The following is a 13,779-nucleotide window of genomic DNA, read 5'->3' as shown; positions in this document are numbered from 1 at the left end:
CTGTTTTCACAGTGAGCAGCAGAGACATCAGTAAAATGAGAGAGACTCGAGTGCCACATCGCTACTTAGATCACGTAACACAAATAACTTGGACAACGCTCACGAATAACTATAAGGCCATTATAGAATGACAAAATTTAACGCGTTACATTAGAAGTTACAACAAAAAGTAGTTTTAAAAAATAGTTCCAAAACTGGACACTGCACATACCAGAACTTGTCAAAGGATGTTCTTGCCAGTCGGGACTGAAGATTGGCTGTAATCTAGACAAAAAACACAAACGAAGAGATGTGTAATGAGACGGTGTCATGGTTACTTTTAAACCAACATTAGTGTGCGTGTCACCATGGCAGTCTGGTCACCAAGCTTTTCCAGACAGGATGCTCTATGTAACTTGAAAATAAAAACAAATAATTTCTGTGAACACTAGCATACTGGCATTTGGAAGACGGTACTTTCCAAATATTCTAAAAGGCTTACATACTTGATGTAATGTATGAATGACATCCTCCGTTTTACGCCACACTTCCAGTTGAAAATTCACAGTCTTCATGCTCTGTCGATTGAAGCAAATAAATTGGGTTGCTTACGGAAAAGTACAAGTGATCATTTTGACTGTATGGCAAAAATAAATTGTGTGCTTGCTTTGGATTTGAGACTTAGCTGACCGGGGTGGCGGGGGGGGGGGGGGGGGGGGGGGGGGGAATGGGGGGTTGGTGGGGGGGGAGTTCTAACTCATTTTATTTCCCATTTTATTTTTCGCCAAATAAGTTAACTATCCAATCCAACTGTCCAATCTATTCCGACTTAATTTGCCTCCCAGTCCGAATTTGCATTCGCCCCCTTCCAGTCCAAATAGACTGGACGTCAACACGGAGAATAGGAATCGTGAGTGTCCTTATTGTCTGAACAGCTTTAATGTGGGAGTTGGATATACTGTACTCCCATAGTGGTTGTTCATTATGTTTTATTAATGAACTCACCCATGCCACAACTTGTCCTTACCCAGGCCAAAGCAGGATTCTTCCTTTGTTTGAAGCAGGACTCTCACATATAACATAGTACACATCTCATGAACAACGAGATTATTGTCTTTTCATTTTAAATGGGCCAACTCAATTATATTTAAAGTAAACTAATGTAAATAGCTGCTGTAATTTCATTCTTGTAATCAGCCATGTAACTTGCTATGATCCAAGGTTTTGAACAGGCTGGTGTGTGGCCACATCGTACACATCTGATGTTGCTCACAGTGGTCCTCACTGTGCTCAGACACATGAAAAAATTAAGGAAACATTGGTTGCAGCCCTTGTATGTACAGTATGAATGAGCTACACCGTGCCTGCCAGGCAGAACAACGCTGCTTGCCAAACTGGACTCCCGGGTGGGCCGCTTTTAGCCCGCAGGATGCACGTTTAACACCACTGCAGTGAACTATAGGATTCGTCAATAGTAGCTCTCATTAGAGATCAACACCAGAAGTGTATGAAAATTAGCCTTTTAAAAAACGAAGGCAAATGAATTGGTTTCAAATTAAACATTTATGGTTGCCATCACAGGAAAAAATTGTAATTAATAAATTCAGTAAAGGCAATTATATTGTATCAATACTGCTCTTGTGCGCAAGGGAAAGTGTGGCTAATTGTGGACTCTAAAGATATTTGTCCACACAACCACTTGTCTTCAGGGTGAACATAAAGTGATCGCCAAAGCAAAAATAGAAAAGCACATTGATTGACCGCATGTTCACACCAGACTCACTCTCTCATTTCTGTAAGGTGAAATGATGCCGTTTTCTTTGATGTAAATAACCTGCAACAAAAAGGGAAACTTTTTAAAGATTTTGGATTTAAAGAATTTGATTTTTTTAACAGAAACAAAATACAGCACTTTTTGATCAAAGTATTATTGGACTAAAAAAAAAACGGGTAATTCCAAATGATGGCGATATTGAAAGCATGTGTTTTGTAGTCAGTCATTTATCTCACCTGTTCACATAGAATTGAAATGGAGGACGGTTTGGGTCTGGGACGGAAACAAATATATAAATTGGTGTAAAGGACAAAATAATTATGACCAAAAAAAATTATTATTATGTTACATGTTTTGTTTTGCTCTCCAGATTAAATGATAATTCCATGACAGTCTTTTAAAATCACTCCCAATTAATCATACTGATGTCAAAGAAAGTTTGACAAATTACGGTAAAGTCTCCAAGCAAGGAAAACACACAGATCCTCATATACTCACTCATTGAAAGGGTTGGTCTCTTTCTCCGCAAATTCAATTTTCTTACAGTCACGCAGTGGAATCTGCAAGCAAAGAAAAGGTGACGTATAACTATACAATTAATGCAGTACTTCTCAAACAGTGGGCCGCAGAACGATGCCGGGGGTGGCGCATGTTACCCCGGGGAACAATACATTTTTGCAGTACAAGAATAAAGTTTAATTGCACATCCATCGCAGTGGGTGGCATTGGCACTCTCATCTTCAGAGAGTGCGCAGTATTTCTGAACCAAACAAGGGCACAAAGCAAAGAGCACTGGAGATATGAAGGGCTAAGACGCGGAAATACGACAAAGCGGATGTAGCATTTGACTTTTAATACAGTGTCTGTTTATTGTGTCTAAAAATGTTTGCAGCGGACAGCAGGAAGCCAAATCAATAGCGTACAGCATCAATGCTATTTTTTCAGATCCCAAGGCTGCGTGACGTCACCATCGTAAACTCGAAGGGGGTCAACATAGAAGTGCGCTCGCATACACCCCATGCTAGTACTGCTTGTTTTCTGCCGGTAATCTTTCAAAAAAGAACATGCAGAGTAAACACTGCTGCTTTGGAACTTGTAGAAACGACTCTAGACATAAAGTCATTTGCTCCCAAAAACGTATAAACACGTTCTATTTCTAATTGTTTCAGTGTCCTAAAGACATATTTATACGTCTTTTATGTTTTTTTTCATAAGAGACATCTCTGGGTTCTGATTCAACTGAGCTCCGAAGCACAAAGCTGAAAATCCATTTTAAAGCAATAAAACTGGCCACTGGAGGGAGTAGCGCATTTGGTAAGACCCGCAACCCGATTCAACGACAACGAACGGCCGAGCCGCACGGTCGGAGCGCCGGCGGAAGGATGCCAGGCGGCGGATGACCGAGCAGAACAACCGAGAGGACGCCCGGGATGCCAGGTGCTGGACGACCGAGCGGAACGACCGGGACCACCAGTGCAGCGGAAGATGCCGTTGAGTCCGTGCTGCTCGCCGAGCAGACCCCGCAGAGACTCAAAAAAATCCATCTTTATGAGACAGGCAGCGATGAGGGAAAAGTTTACTAGGCTGTCGCGGCGACAACAGCGTTATCTCGGCGACAACAGAGTCATCGCTTAGTTAGTAATGTGTAAATAAATTGTTACTTTGCTATCAAAAGCTCTATTTGTCTTGTTTTTTATAATATTTTGTAAAAGGAAAACATTATTCAGATGTTTGGGATGTAATTAAAGCAAAAAATAGCTGTGTTAAAGTCAAAGTTATGTTTGAAATGTATGCTTTCACAAAAAACTCAATTTCTCTGTTTTTTCATCAGAAATTGGAAAATTGCCAAAACTAAGCTATTTTCTAATGCTGATTTCTAAAGAATGAAAAAGATATGAAATTACTTTTTTCTTGCTGAAAGAAGAGAGCCTAATCTTTCTTTTGGTGTGTTCCATGTTTATATAGCCATAGAACAGAATGTTCTGTGGGCCTTGCAAAATCAGTCAAAATTCATTAAAACGGCCGGGAGCGAAGGGCCTTGCTCCGGTGAAAATGGCTGGGAGTGAATGAGTTAAGACCATCCACATATGAAGGATGTTACCGTCGTACGTTTCCCAAAGCCACAAATTTAGAGGGAAAAATTGTGAACAATGGATCAACTCATGCGGACGTCCAAAAGACCAGTTTAACACCAGCAAGGTGAAGACATTCACCTTCATATGCAGTAAACATTATGTTGGGGGGCATGGTCCTACAGATCGACAATCCTGATCCATTGCCTGCCCCGAAGTGGAAAACCATTTTAATATTTTTACTTGTATTTTAGCGTGGCGTTTTGAATGAATGACCTGGAAAAAAAATTAAATTAAATTTTTATATCACAACAGTCATGTAGGCTTATTTTTCTAAAATATGGATTTTTAAACAAATTAGCCATGTTTGGCCTTGGTCTTTTTGTAGTAAGCCCGTTCATGCCTACAGGTAGGCTCTAAATTTAACAGCTTTACTTTTTCTGTTGTAAAGACACAACCTTAGCAAGAGGAATAGTAAATAAATTAATAGAATTAAGATTTGTTATTTATGAAAAAATTTAAAGTGTTCATTGTCTGTCACTGAGTAGCATTTGCGATCGCTACACAAAAATACCTATGTAAATTGCCCCCAAGAACGGTCAGAGACTTAAGACAACCAGAGGATAAAATATATAGGAAAGACAGGGCATAGGGAATATGGTAGTAAAGGATAGATTGTTGAAACAGGAGAATGTCATTGTCAGTGGCGTAAGGCATGAATGCACATAAGAAAAAGGTGTCGATAAAAAAGCTACTTCTGGATCAGGTCAGCTCTTTTTCCCGTCTTTTTCAGCCCTTGACACTCATGTCAGCTTTTTAACTGAACATTTGTATGTTCTTCCACATCTTCACCAGTGAATTTGGCATCAGGGACATTATTTTTGGACAGAATTGGTACGTTAAGCTCAGTAAACACCTCGTTCATACAAATATTTACATGCATCTAGCATGAGGGAGAAAAGCAACTTTGACCCCCCCTAGCAACAGATGCTAAGCTAAAGTCATGAATATTAATGAGCAAAGGTGACGTGTTACGTGCAATACGCTTTTAAGACGTCACTTTAATACATGAGACGCCAATCACATTGATAAGCCGCTTTTCATCGAAAGTGTGCCGAATATCATCCAGCTTTGTCAGTGTTACATCAGTAAACCAGCGAGCACTATTAGCATCATACAAAGTGGCATACTATGTTGCTCAGGGCAAAATAACCCCACACCATAGCAAAGGAGCTGATACTGCTTGCCGCAAAAAATAAAAAACTGTTCCTCTGTCCAATAACACTGTCGTTGTTGTTTTTTAATTTGTTTTTTTCGGTTTGGCATATTGCCCTCTTGCTAATTAATTTGAATTTATTATCATTTATTTATTTTATTGCATTTTATTTTTCAGTATCAAATGGTCAAAAAATGTACCATGAGTATATTTTTACAGTTTCAATGTGACTTTTTTTTTTTAATTCAGGCAAATTGATGCACTTTAAGAGTTTTCTGTGAAAAACAAAACAATGTTAATAAAGTGATACTTTATTGTAAGTTGATCTATATAATTTTTTTTTTTTTTTTTATATTAAAAAGGACGCAATGTTATGCAGAGGTGTACCTATAATAATAATAATTTTATCAACAAATGACACTCTTTAAAGTGGCGGGAGACAGATGGGGGGGGCACAAAACGTTTACGTCTTCCTGGGTGGGGGCTAACAGAAAATAATTGAGAAGCACTGACATAATGGACACAGAATAGACTTTTACTTTACATATACTCAGGGGTTAAAGTAAGCCATAGCCCTCCGAAGCTCAGCTCTGCCACCTCAGAGCCAAATAATAGTAATAAAGTCAAGTAAAAAATAAGATACTGTGTGGTACAATAAGGTACTGTTTATGCGACTTAAAAAAATGACTGGAGACAAAATGGTGGATGGGACTGCAGCATTGTAAAGTCGAAATCGCCTAAATTGAGTACGTTGTAACCCGGGGACTGCCTGTATTTATATACAGTAGCTGCTGGAAACCCTAATCTCAGTGTTAATATCCGTTTCGTCGTTAAAGATGGAGGAGCATGAAGAAAACAGGACAAAAGTGAAGTCTCGTTTAAATCACCTGTTTGGTTTTCACTTTAGTGTTTGTCAAAGTTGCTGTGTTACGCTTTTAGTTTAGCTTTTAGTTAGCTTTTCCTTTGTGTTAGTTAGCCATAATAGCTTGCCATATATGTTTTTCCTGTTAATTTGGCCAGTGTTTCTCTTTTGAGAATACATGTATGGAAGTTCCCCTATTCTGCAGAATTTTATAAATCCCACTTTAACCACTGCAAACGTATCCTGTATATAGATTGGACGTGCCGACTGAAAATGAATAATACATACCTTTAAAATTGGTTCTGTAAAATCTTCAGGGTCAAAAATGACCGATCTGGAACAGACCTTGAATGAGCCTCTGATTTTTCTGGATATGAAATAGTTTTACACAATTAGAAACGCAAAGACTGCAAAATGCACAAAAAAACAAAGTTGATACAGTGGTGTGAAAAAGTATCTGAACCTTTTGGAATTTCTCACATTTCTGCATAAAATCCCCATCAAATGTGATCTGGTCTTTGTCAAAATCACACAAATGAAAAAACAGTGTCTGCTTTAACTATAACCACCCAAACATTTATACAGTAGGTTTATATATTTTAATGATAGTATGCAAACAATAACAGAAAGGGGGAAATAAGTGAAAAATCACATTTAATATTTTGTGCCCCCCCCCCCCCCCCGTCCTCCTTTGGCAGGAATAAATTTAACCAGACGCTTCCAGTAGCTGCAGATCAGTCAGGCACATCGATCAGGACTAATCTTGGCCCATTGTTCTCTACCAAACTGCTGTAGTTCAGTCAGATTCCTGGGATGTCTGGCATGAATCGCTGTCTTTAGGTCATGCCACAGCATCTCATTTGGGTTCAAGTCTGGACTTTGACATGGCCACTTGGCCAGAACATGTATTTTGCTCTTCTGAAACCATTCTGAAGTTGATTTACTTCTGTGTTTTGGATCATTGTCTTTAAATCATTAGCTTTAAACTCAGGTTTTCCTGCAAAAAATCCTGATAAACTTTTTAAATTCATTCTTCCATTAATGATTGCAAGTTGTCCAGGCCCTGAGAAAGCAAAACAGCCACAAATCATGATGCTGCCTCCACCATGTTTCATGGTGGGGATAAGGTGTTGATGTTGGCGAGCTTTTCCATTTTTCCTTCACACATGAGGTTGTGTTTTAATCCCAAACAATTCAACGTTGGTTTCATCAGTCCACAAAATAATTTGAAACGGGCAACAAAGTTTTTTTTTAGACAGCAGTAGCTTCCTCCTTGGAGTCCTACCATGAATAGTATAATTGGCCATAGTTTTACATATAGTTGATGTGTGTACAGAGATATTGGACTGTGCCAGTGATTTCTGCAAGTCTTCAGCAGACACTCTAGGGTTCTTTTTTACTCCTCTGAGTATTCTGCGCTGAACTCTTGGCATCATCTTTGGTGGACGGTCACTCCTTGGGAGAGAAGCAACAGTGCCAAACTCTTTCCATTTGTAGACAACTTCTCTGACTGTCGACTGATGAACATCCAGACTTTTGAGATGGTTTTGTATCCTTTCCCAGCTTTATACAAATCAACAATCCTTGATCGCTGGTCTTCAGACAGCTGTTTGACCTAGAAATGATGCACATCTGACAATGCTTCTCATCATTTATACCAGGTGTGTTTTTTATCGTGGGCCGGGCAGCTTTAAACCACTCATCAGTTATTGGGCACACACCTGACTTAAAATGTTTGGTAAAGTTTGGTTTCAATTGTTCTTCAGGTCTCCTTAGGCAGAGGGTTCACTTACTTATTTCCCCCCTTCTGTCATTGTTTGCATGCTGTCCTCATTAAAATATGAAAAACCTATAAATGTTCAGGCGGTTTTAGTTAAAGCAGACAGTTTTTTCATCAGTGTGGTTTTAACAAAGATCGGTTCACATTTGATGGTGATTTTATGCAGAAATGTGAGAATTTCCAAAAGGCTCAGATACACTTCCATACCACTGTATATAATATTAATAACCATATCGAGAGAAAAAAGAAGGATGTTCAAAACACGATGATATTTATTTAACAGAATAATTTTCGCATTCGATGTATAGGTTACAAATCTGATTTCTGGCCTTCTTATACGGAGTTTAGATTCTTTCCTCATGGGTTTTTCTCTGGCTTTCTCTCACAATACAAAAACATTTGATAGTACATATCAAAAGATGAGAAGGTTACTTACCTCTTCGTGGCCGAGCTTCTTGTCACATTGTATGCAGTGTGCTGTTCAAAATAATATTCTTCCAAATCCAATAACAAAAGAGAAAATCTAGAAAAGATTCAGCACACACAAAAATAATTTCTTACTCACTTGTGAAGACATGTTTAAAACAAGCAAACATTTAAGTATGTGACTGTAAATGGGTCATCTTCTACACACGCTTAATCATCACTTCACTTTGCAAAGACTTCTTTCATTGAGATAATTACAGCAGAACAATTTTATATCAATCATTGTACTCATTGCTGAAAAGTGCTGAGTCATACTGGATCTTCAGGTTGGATAGCTTTTAACGGCACCATAGTGACCTTAAACTGAAATTGCATGAAAGTATGACGCAATATCAGGTATTCATACGAGAGTTTAGGGAAATGTCAAATACTTTTTGATGAGGCAAGCGTTTTTATTTTTTTCCGGTTGTTTTCTGCTTTCATTCCCATGTAAAAAGAAAAAAATGTTTTTACAGGGTTTGTTGAACACGCATGAACGTAAGAGCAGTTATACATGAATGGATTAACCCTTGAGAGTCGAAGGACGCGCCGGCGCGTCCTCAGCGCACGTCCTCTTTGAAGCGCCCTCACGTTTTAATTACGTCACCCACATGCCGTTGGTTGGTCTCGTTTTAAAGTGCGGAAGTTGCGGTTTACCCTCGTTATTATTTTAAGTCAATCGACCAACTAAAACGTGAGATATTGTCATTTAAGTTTGATAGTTTTATTGTCCTCTCAAAAAAACATTAAAACGCTGCATGGATCATTTGTTTACTGGACTGTCTCAGGAAATTAGAATACACAATATTCTAATTTTTTGAGACAGTCCTGTGTATATATACAGGACTGTCTCAGGAAATTAGAATACACAATATTCTAATTTCCTGAGACAGTCCTTAGAATATTGTGTATTCTAATTTCCTGAGACAGTCCTGTATATATACACAGGGCTGTGCTTTAAAAAAATTAGAATATTGTGTATTCTAATTTCCTGACTGTCTCAGGAAATTAGAATATTGTGTATTCTAATTTCCTGAGACAGTCCTGTATATATACACAGGACTGTCTCAAAAAATTAGAATATTGTGTATTCTAATTTTCTGAGACAGTCCAGTATGTCTATATTTCGATCACTTCTTGTCCTTTTTCAAAACGGAAGCTCCATGAAAAAAAACACAAATCAAACGAACCCTTTCGAAGTCACAGTGGAAGCACAAAATGCGTTTTTTTTTAATAAATAAAACTGCCGTGCGAGGTTCCACCGAACGAGAGGGAGGAGTGTTCTGAAGCAGCGAGGTGGCGAGCGGCGGCCGTTTGGATCAAGCAGCGACTTTGTGTGACTTTGAGAATGAACGGAAAACTAAATTTAGCGCAAGCAATTGTGCTTTTTGATCAACTTGAGGAAGAGGATGGTCTAAATTCGTCATCATCGTCTTCTTCGGAAGAGTCCTCGAGTGAAGATAGTGACGGATTTGAACACGTGGGTGACGCCATCGACGAGCAGAGGTAAGCCAACTCACTTTTTTTTTTTTAATGCTGAAAAAGTTTCTTTTGAAAGTTGCAAGACAAAGTTCATTTTGATGCAATATAAGTGTGTGTTTGTGTATATAATAATAAAATGTGCATATCAGATCAAAGTCATACGTGCACTGTGTGTATCCCAGGCAGGAATTTATAATTTGTGTTCTTCTTTCTATATGTAGATTAGGGATGTAGCACATATTCATCAGCTATGGTATTGCTATGGTATTCTTTCTATTGTCATACATATAGATTTCCATTATTATTTATTGCTTTATATAATTTTATTTTATACTTTATTATTTTCATAAATACTGACTTTTTTTTTCATGTACATTTATAGTGACAATGAAAAATCTACATTCACTGCCCGAATGGAAAGAGGACGAGGGAGAAGGGGTCATCACGGAAGAGCGATGAGATGTCAGCGGAGGAGAGGCTGGAGAAGTCAGCGCGGCAGAAGCCGATCACCACTGGCTCAGCCTGCACCTGTGCCATGGAGCACAGAGCAAGACACAGACACTGCCCCACAGTGCAGCCGGTTCACACCCCGGAGACCACCAGGACCTCAGGTGAATCGTGACCATGCATACACCCCAAAAGAACTTTTTGACCTGTTCTTCACCTCATCGACACTGATGAATATGTGCAAACACACAAACCAGTATGGCAGAGTCCGAAAAGAGATTGGGAAAAAGTTTGTGTGGACAGACACTACAGTGGAGGAGCTTGAAAAATTTATTGGACTCCTCTTGTACATGTCTTTGGTTTCACTTCCAACTGTGCAAGATTATTGGAAGGCAAGGAATTCCAGGACGTAACAGCTTTTCAGAGTGGCATGCCTGAAAAAAATTTAACTTGTTTATTGTAAATATTTTTTATACCTAAACTCATAAAGAGATGGCCTCTAAACACTTTTTGTGTTAGATTGTATATATTTTTTCACTGTTCTTCAGTGTTTGGTCTGCTGTATATAACCTGTTTTGACTAGAGCATGTATAAAACCAAAAAACGCCTATGGCTATACCTGTTGTATATGCTGAATTGTCAAATATAAGACTATTTATTCTAAATTTTTTTGGTTGAATGTTCATCCTAACATGTTGAATAAATATTATAAAGTTTCAAAACGGTTCCTTACGCATGTTTGGTTGTCAATTGGACATCAATATTAAAAATTTTCACAAAACGATTTTGGAATTTTTGGTCTTTTTGGGCCCAAAATGATGATTTATAATTGGTCAGTGAAGGAAACAACAGTTTGGACATGAAGTTCAAGGTGTCACAAAAAAAGGGACCAAACCAGGCCATCGTAAACAATTCTTTCTTTGAAATATAAAGGCAACTTCAAAGGCATGCAAAATCAGACAAAATAGGCCCAGACCTTAAAGGGTTAAACCGCTACATGGAATATTTAGCCATCGAAAAAAAAAAACTAAATCCTATGGCTTGACTATCTAAATTAAGTTTCACACGTAACAGCCTGAGCTTTCTCCAGGTACTATGAATTCCTTTTACATCCCGGATCAAATTTCGCTGCTTTGAGGATTCGTTTAATTAGAGTGACTGTATTGGTTTGTTTTGAAAGTGCTGCATTTTAGTTTTATTGATTTGGGTGAATACAATGCCCTCTACTGGCAACAGTGAACATGCCATTACTCGTCTAATATGGCTGAATCCAGCTGTTCCCTGTAAATACCAACATAAGGTATGTTTTTGTTTGAACTAATATGTTTGTTTATGCATTCTTTATTTAGTTTAGAAGTATACAGTACATTTATATTACATTTTAAAACATACATTTAAGACAAAAACTTTGTCAAGAAACAAGAGGTCACCCTGGAGAAATGCCAAACTAGCTTTAAAACAAAAGCAAGATTGAAGACGAGCAGAACGCAGGTGGCAAAAAAACAAAGGTTTTTTATGATATCTACAAAGAGTCTTCGCAAATATAATCAGGAACGGAAAAATGCAAGGCAGTCATATTTTTCAGACATGGAAAAACTTATGCATGCATTCATTTTCAGTAGATTGGACTATTGCAAAGGTATATTTACAGTTATTGATAAAAAAAAAAATCAGTCAGGAAGCTGCAGCTAGTACAGAATGCTGCTGCCAGAGTCCTTACAAATAAAAGGAAACTGGACTACCGTACATTATGCCGGCTTTGAAATTTTTACACTGGCTTTCAGAGAGTCAAAGGACAGACTATAAAGTACAATAGGCTCGTCTACAAAACACTTAATGGCCTTGGACCAAAATATATGCTTTATTTGTTGGATCCCTAGGAAACATCTAGACCCCTAAGGTCTTTTCGTGGGACAACACTGACAAAATGACATTTTGACACAATGAAAAGTAGTCTGTGCGCAGCTTATATAACAGAGATAATTTATTTTCCCCTCATAAAATATAGCCATTAATTTCTAAACCCCTGGCAACAGAAGTGAGTACACCGCATGGGAACTACGTACATTCCTAAATGTCCAAACTGATTACTGCTTATCATTTTCCCTCCAAAATGTCATGTGACTCGTTACAGGGGTGCTGTCAGCATTGCTGCAGAGATTGAAGAGGTGGGGGGGTCAGCCTGTTAGTACTTAGACCATACGGCGTACTCTACATCAAATTGGTGTGCATGGCTGTCACCCCAGGAGGAAGCCTCTTCTGAAGACGGTACACAAGTAAGCCCGCAAACAGTTTTCTAAAGACATGTCAACAAAGCACATGGATTACTGGAACCATGTCATATGGTCTGATGAGACAAAGATTAATTTGTTTGGTTCCCATGGTCTCAAGCATGTGTAGCGGCAACCAGATGAGGAGTACAAACATAAGTGTGTCATGCCTACAGTCAAGCGTGGTGGTGAGAAAGACCCCCCCACCTCTTCAATCTCTGCAGCAATGCTGACAGCACTCCTGTAATGAGTTACATGACATTTTGGGGGGGAAATGACAAGCAGTACTAAATTTGGACATTTAGGGATGTACGTAGTTCCAATGCAATGTACTCACTTTTGTTGCCAGGGGTTTAGATGTTAATGGCTTTATTTCGAGGGGAAAATAAATAAATGAACTCTATTATATGAGCTGCACACAGACTAATTTTCATTGTGTCAAAGTGTCATTTTGCCAGTGTTCTCCCATGAAAAGATCTACTTAAATATCTGCAGAAAAATGTGATGTGTGTACTCACTTTTGTGATACACTCTATGTTCCAAGAACAAGAACCAAACAGGGTGAGGCAGCATGTAGTTATTATGCGCCGCACCTCTGTAACAAATTGTGTTGAATTGTGCTATATAAATAAATTTGCCTTTCCTTGCCCTTTGCATCGGGAGAAAATACTTACTTTTTACTTGTAAATTTTACAGCAAGTACCTTTTTACTTTTACTTGAGTATTTTTTAGATACTTGTATTTTTACTTAAGTATTTTTGCACATTTATCTGTACTTTTACTTAAAAAAAAAAAAAAAATTTAAGTACTTTATACACCGTTGAAAATGTCAGTCCTTTTGGGGCTCGTCCCTCTGTATATTGCAATGACATGCTACCGAAGGGCTTAAAAACTTTTTATTTACAAACAAGTTTATTTATTTAGGCACTTTATTGTAGAGGTGAATCGAATGTTGCCTTATTGAACGCCAGCATCCTATGTAGCAAAGTCAAGTGTGGATAGCATAAAATTCAATAACCTCTGCAGTAAATTCAGTCCAAGAAAACACTACATTTCCCATAAATCCCCAGTCTATTGCCAAAGCCCAGACTACTTCCACAAATCGTACAACTGTCGGTAAATATGTCAATGTTCGCAGAACAGCATGTTCAGCATCTTTCATTAGCTAATTGAACTGGGTATGACTGTTTCTACTGGGATTCTCTACACATTCGAAAACCGACAGCGTTAGCAATGCAGGCTGCAGCACACACATTGACAAGGCACCACGCTAAAATAATAGAGATACCAACCTTTCCTTTGTTCGTTCTTTTGTCTTCAAAAATGCCATGACTGTAAAACATCCTTCTGTGACACCGAAGCTGCTCAGTCAGACGCCTGTAAACAAGGAAACTTCCTCGACACCACGTGACCTCACATAAGCGATCTTTGG

At 38.4% G+C, this 13,779-nt stretch overlaps 1 protein-coding gene across 1 annotated transcript in view; it reads right to left on the bottom strand.

Moving 5' to 3' along the window:
* nsmaf (neutral sphingomyelinase (N-SMase) activation associated factor) overlaps window positions 1–13,755 on the bottom strand; it is a 46,017-nt gene extending 32,262 nt beyond the window's left edge. The window contains exons 1-9 of the mRNA XM_057824231.1: window positions 13,640–13,755; window positions 8,120–8,206; window positions 6,192–6,270; window positions 2,252–2,313; window positions 1,990–2,026; window positions 1,763–1,813; window positions 486–557; window positions 347–394; window positions 212–264 (exon numbers count right to left, since the gene is read on the bottom strand). Coding sequence (XP_057680214.1) covers window positions 212–264; window positions 347–394; window positions 486–557; window positions 1,763–1,813; window positions 1,990–2,026; window positions 2,252–2,313; window positions 6,192–6,270; window positions 8,120–8,206; window positions 13,640–13,677 — 527 coding nt within the window. The 5' untranslated portion in view covers window positions 13,678–13,755. The remainder of the gene's footprint in view (window positions 1–211; window positions 265–346; window positions 395–485; window positions 558–1,762; window positions 1,814–1,989; window positions 2,027–2,251; window positions 2,314–6,191; window positions 6,271–8,119; window positions 8,207–13,639) is intronic.
* Window positions 13,756–13,779: the final 24 nt, after the last annotated feature.

Source organism: Corythoichthys intestinalis, chromosome 20 (assembly GCF_030265065.1).
Source record: "Corythoichthys intestinalis isolate RoL2023-P3 chromosome 20, ASM3026506v1, whole genome shotgun sequence".
NCBI classification, from domain to species: Eukaryota; Metazoa; Chordata; class Actinopteri; order Syngnathiformes; family Syngnathidae; genus Corythoichthys; species Corythoichthys intestinalis.
Note: the sequence above shows the minus strand (reverse complement) of the source record. Positions and strands in the feature narration are given on the sequence as shown.